Raw genomic sequence first — 6,248 nt, forward strand, 5'->3', positions numbered from 1 at the left:
TGGAGAGTTTGGAATCAGATTGATAGCTTCTGTGGACAAGTGTCTTTTATACAGGTAACATGTTGAGATTAGGAGCACTCCCTTTAAGAGTGTTCTCCTGATTATCCTAAGCTTGTTACCTGTAAAAAAGACACCTGGGAGCTAGAAATCTTTCTGATTGAGAGGGGATCAAATACTTTTATCCCTCAATGTATGTGCATAGTCTTAAAACCAGGTAACTGATTGTTCACATACTGATTCAGAAAGTGCTTTAACTGGTTACTGGGTTTCTATTGAGCTGGTTACGGCTGTTGAGAAAGGTTATCGCATTGTGAAAATACGTTAGATAATCAGATTACATGAGAACATTCCTGAAGCACAAGCAAGAAGCTAGCGTATTCCCACAATCAGTGGTTGGTGATTATGCTAAAGAACAGTATATCCATAAATATCATGAAAAGGAGGGTGTGCATATTGCAGTTTGAAATTGAGTATCTTCTTCTAAGAAACCAGTTTTGCAAGATGTTCTGCAATTTTTCATTTGGCAAAAATGGTTTCTTTGCTGAAACAATTCGTACACACTCCACCTGATTGTCCTTGATTGTCCCTGTCTTTGCCCACCATGTTGTGCAGCAGACTTGGACTCTGATCACAACCTACTGATCATGCAAAAACATTGACATGGCCCCACTTGTATACGACCTAAATAAACAAATATAGTGACTTAATTGGGCGGGGCTCAAGTCATTCTAGTTTTTTAATCTTTCCCCACAAATGCTGCCATATTGAGTGATGTCAAACCTAACGTTACTTCTCGGAGCTCTCAAACTGCATTTGATTGTGAAAGTAGAGGCAAGTTTTTTCCATCCTTTGTCCCTCCCTTCATGAGTCCTGTTTTAAATACAGAGCAAGCTTAGTTGGGAGAAGAGCATCTCCTTCTTGAATGCACCAGTGACTTCCATTAGCCAGACGGTGACAACCACAGCGTCTTTTTTACTTGAAGAGGTCTTCGAAAATACAGAATTACAGGTACATTTACCAGCTATGTTATCTAATAATGCAGATATTTAAAAATACAAACTTGTTTTTAAAATCTATGTTTTCTTTTTGTCACATTTCAATACTGGTATAATGCTGGATTATATTTAAGTTTTATTTGCTGGCAAGCTATTGTATCCTAACTTATTATTTCATCCATGTTGACATTGTTGACATTATGAAGTTTAAATAAAGCACCTAGTTATTACTGATTTTATAACAATTTCAATAGAGTATCACATTTGTAAGTTCACCCATACAGTGCTAGTTGTATTCATTATGTAGTGGTTGTTGTATTCTAATAGGTCACCATAATCCTTAATTATCAATTGCCACAATAATGGTAGGCCTATGTTTATTCACGTTTCTTTCTCATCTATTCATATTATTGTCTCCATTCAAACTTCAGAAAATATGAATCATTATTTGTAAGCCTTAAATTGAAGTATAAGGCATGATGGCTGACCGTATCTTAACGTTGGTAATTACATTTGTAAATGTTATTATCATAATTATATCGTAACATTGTGTCTCCATTATTGTTACAGGAATGGACAGTCAAAGCAGAGCTGTGTTTGCAGTCATCACAGTGATGGCGTACATGGGGATGGGAGCTGAGGCACAGAACACAGCAGGCTCAGTGAGTGGCCAAGGTTACACTTCTCACCTTAAGACTTCAACAAACCTTATAAAGTGAAATGGAAAAGGAAATGGGTTAAGCCATAAAGTAGCTTTTGGTGGACTTTTAATAATGTACTTTACTCCCGCATGAGTCACAGTAACTTTTATAATAGCTTACAAAAAGCTTGGGTAAATAGTTACAGTTGGTATGTTATAATACTGTATGCCTGCTGTATTGTAAAGCAGTTACTTTCTTGAACCCTTTCTCCTCGTTTGGTATCAAGGCAGGTACTGTGTAGTGACAGACAACACATTAAGATGACTATTACAGTAGGTGTACAAAATGATACTTGACACATGTAGGCTACTGTCAGATGTCATGGTAAAGTCTTTACATGGTTGGTAAAAAAACAAGCTTACACTGTATACTGGTTTCTGTATGGGGCACCACAGTTAAACTACACTTGTGAGTCATTGGAAAGTTATGCTATTCTATAATTAAAATGTTATTATTAAATGTAAAGGGTTAAATGTACCAATTGCAGGTTGCTTTCTTGGGTAAAATAAATACCAAACAACACAACCACTAATAAGGAACTCTTTACACACAGGGAATCATCTCAAGGGCAAATTGTGGAATCACAAAGTTCTGCGCTTCTCAGCCAGAAGGCTGTGACCCATCTGTGTCTGGATCCTGTTTCTTCGTCTCAGCCAGTTTAAACTCGGGACAGAACTTTTCATTCCAGCTTCAAGGACAATCCAACTTCTACGTCGCTCTAGTGTTGTCCACAACCTTTATAATGTTTCCTGCAAACTTAACAATGGTATGAAAACTGCTGTGAAAATGGTGTTTAATTTTCTAGGAACTTCAGGATTGATTTTATTTGACATTTCATTAATGTACACATTCTAATATTATTATTAATATAAATCATTCTTATTATATATTTGTTTGTGTTCAACATCTCTCTGTAGGGACAAATTGACTTCTATGCGTGTTATAACATCAACTACATCAGCAACATCAGCAACATAATTTCCACACTTGGAATAACGATTCCTAACGTGGTAAGTTTGGCCAATTAGCCGGAATTGTTTCTCTTCTGATTTCTTGTTTAGGGCTGATAAACTCAATAAGACATGTAGAATTGTGAGCATAAGTAAGATTAATAAGGAACTTGAATTCCAATTTCTTGTCAATGTTTACTGATGCTAAATTTGATATCAGTTAGCATGGTTAATCTCTGATTACGGACTTGTGGTCCATTTGGGATATGAATAACAGTGTACCTGACTATATACAGTTTATCCCTACTGACGTTTCTCTAATAATGTTGTTATCCTTGTTTCCTGTAGCTGCCCTCTAACCTGGTGATGGGCTCAGTCAGTGGTCAGACCATCCAGTGCATCTTCTCTGCTATAGTCCCCAATGCTACTTCCACCAAGAGCAGCAGTACCTCCTTTTTCATTTCCATCTACAACGGGACCGTGATTAATGGTGAAGCACTTGTCTTGACACACTCTAAAGAACAGATCTAAGATCAGCTTCCCCTTGTCCAATCCTAACCTTATCCATTAGTTATGGAAATGCTCAATTGTCCCCAGATCAGCACCTAGGAGCTGCTTCATTCCTCCAAACCCTCTGTGGATGATGCCTCCCTTCTGTGTGGTCTTTCTTGAACCCTCTCCTCTTCTTCTCCTCCTTCAGGAGTCCCAGGTATTCCTAAGCTTGTCTATGTGAGTACTGCAGCCGTGGACCTGTCCAACCCCACCGCCACTGCAACCAACAGTGGTCTACAGCGCACCCTGTCTCAAGGTAACAAAACCAAATAGGATGTAGTGCTGAAATTATTACTTAGTAGCATGAATAGGGTTTAGAGGTATTTATTGGACCCTGTATATATATATTATTATTATTATTATTAGCAAAACAATGATTACATTGTGAGCACTTACACAATTACACAACGATACATTGTTTAAGTGTTATTACCATAGGGCCTAGTTTCTTATCATTCCATATGCCTTTAAATATATATTATTTAATATTTTTTTCAATAATATGCAATGGGGTCCAATCATCTCTAATGTCTCTGTCTTCACAGCTCTGCTGATCCTGCTTGGTGGACTAGTTTTCATCATGCTGTAATGTGGATCTAAGTAGTAAACCACTTCACATTCAGGAATCCTGGACCTCTATGGTTCCTGAAGCCAACCAGGCTGGGTTCCCAAGAATGAAACTCCTTCTGAGCAGGGGTAGTAAGACATTAGCCTACAGAATTAATCCAGTAATATAAGTTTAATGTTGTGTTTATAAGCAAGGGCTTTTCAGGTACATTTAGCATTGTTCAACCTCATTACCTCCAGGATTACATATACACGTGTTACATTTTGTGACCACAAAACATAAAAGCCTAGATTATATTTATGTTGTGTTGAGAAAATGAATGAGGTATACACCTAAAACATCCACCATGTGTAAGTTATTTACTTGAGCCCAGTCATCTTTTACTTCATCTTGGCTGATGTCAAGTTATGAAGGAGGGACAATTTTTCTTTTTTATAGATACTATCTAGGCATATTCGTGAACAGTGGCGGCTGCTGGTCTTTCAAAGAGTGGAAGCTCATTTTCGGCCTACATTATAACTGTAACGATGTTCTTGTGGTGTAGTGTTGGCAATGAACCAGGCGCTGGCATATATCAGTTCGTGGGTTTTAATAAACAACAAACAAACCAAACACGAACGGAAAACGATAACTAATCTACCGAATGAAAATAAAGTGCGGAACAACGCGTCTTAACAGCTAACATTCAAACAGTACATCAACACCACTCACCAACACACGAACAGGCAAAACAACAACAATGATCCACAATGTGGGGAGCAGAGGGGAAACATTTATACACATACAAATGATGTCAATTGGGACCTGGTGTGAAAGATTGGAGACATGTGACAGTCCGGGATGTGTTCGTGTGATATGGGAACTTGAGAATATATGGCACGGTGGCGCTGCTGCTAACCGCACCATGACAATAACCCTCTGATGGTCTTCATTTGTAGTGACACTCGGGGTCTTTGGGGTCTTTTGGACCCAAGACAATGGCATAACATTTTTTAACAGAACAATATATATATTTTTTTTTTTACAAATTTAAATTTACTCTGTTTATTAATTTTTTACTTAACATTTGTGCAGTTTTTGGAGGATTTATGATATCTTAAACATTTCTATGAATACATAAATATTTATTTAAATAGGTTTTTTACAAAAATGCATTTTACATATATTTCACTTCATAAAAGACCCATTTATGAATGAATTAACAAAAAAATATATTAAACTTTGTGAAACTTATACAAGGATTGTGGTGTAGCCTATAATTGTGTGAAATGTATGATGCAAATCGGCTAGCAATTTCGCCAAACAAATATCAAGAAATATTGCAGCAGTTTGTCTTTTCGAATACATTTGAGAAATCCGCGATGGGTCTGAGCTCAAAACAGCTTCAGTGACTTCTTATACACTCACCTAAATTATTATTAGAAACACCTGTTAAATTTCTCATTAATGCAATTATCTAATCAACCAATCACATGGCAGTTGCTTCAATGCATTTAGGGGTGTGGTCCTGGTCAAGACAATCTCCTGAACTCCAAACTGAATGTCAGAATGGGAAAGGAAGGTGATTTAAGCAATTTTGAGTGTGGCATGGTTGTTGGTGCCAGACGGGCCGGTCGGAGTATTTCACAATCTGCTCAGTTACTGGGATTTTCACGCACAACCATTTCTAGGGTTTACAAAGAATGGTGTGACAAGGGAAAAACATCCAGTATGCGGCAGTCCTGTGGGCGAAAATGCCTTGTTGATGCTAGAGGTCAGAGGAGAATGGGCTGACTGATTCAAGCTGATAGAAGAGCAACTTTGACTGAAATAACCACTCGTTACAACCGAGGTATGCAGCAAAGCATTTGTGAAGCCACAACACGCACAACCTTGAGGCGGATGGGCTACAACAGCAGAAGACCCCACCGGGTACCACTCATCTCCACTACAAATAGGAAAAAGAGGCTACAATTTGCACAAGCTCACCAAAACTGGAAGAATGTTGCCTGGTCTGATGAGTCTCGATTTCGGTTGAGACATTCAGATGGTATAGTCAGAATTTGGCGTAAACAGAATGAGAACATGGATCCATCATGCCTTTTTACCACTGTGCAGGCTGGTGGTGGTGTAAGGGTGTGGGGGATGTTTTCTTGGCCCCTTAATGCCAATTGGGCATTGTTTAAATGCCACGGCCTACCTGAGCATTGTTTCTGACCATGTCCATCCCTTTATGACCACCATGTACCCATCCTCTGATGGCTACTTCCAGCAGGATAATGCACCATGTCATAAAGCTCGAATCATTTCAAATTGGTTTCTTGAACATGACAATGAGTTCACTGTACTGAAATGGCCCCCACAGTCAGCAGATCTCAACCCAATAGAGCATCTTTGGGATGTGGTGGAACGGGAGCTTCGTGCCCTGGATGTGCATCCCACAAATCTCCATCAACTGCAAGATGCTATCCTATCAATATGGGCCAACATTTCTAAAGAATGC

The 6,248-nt window shown here is 38.6% G+C and overlaps 1 protein-coding gene across 1 annotated transcript; it reads left to right on the forward strand.

Annotated features, from left to right (window-relative positions):
• The first annotated feature begins 871 nt into the window (after positions 1-871).
• LOC105006422 (putative ferric-chelate reductase 1) lies at positions 872-4,110 on the forward strand. The gene is made up of 7 exons (XM_010864951.5): positions 872-1,008; positions 1,566-1,657; positions 2,250-2,462; positions 2,614-2,706; positions 2,995-3,136; positions 3,347-3,454; positions 3,744-4,110. The coding sequence occupies exons 2-7, from the start codon at positions 1,568-1,570 to the stop codon at positions 3,785-3,787; spliced, it is 690 nt and encodes a 229-aa protein (XP_010863253.2). The 5' UTR covers positions 872-1,008; positions 1,566-1,567; the 3' UTR covers positions 3,788-4,110.
• The last annotated feature ends 2,138 nt before the right edge of the window (positions 4,111-6,248 follow it).

The sequence above is a fragment of the Esox lucius genome, chromosome 24 (assembly GCF_011004845.1).
Source record: "Esox lucius isolate fEsoLuc1 chromosome 24, fEsoLuc1.pri, whole genome shotgun sequence".
Lineage (NCBI taxonomy): Eukaryota > Metazoa > Chordata > Actinopteri > Esociformes > Esocidae > Esox > Esox lucius.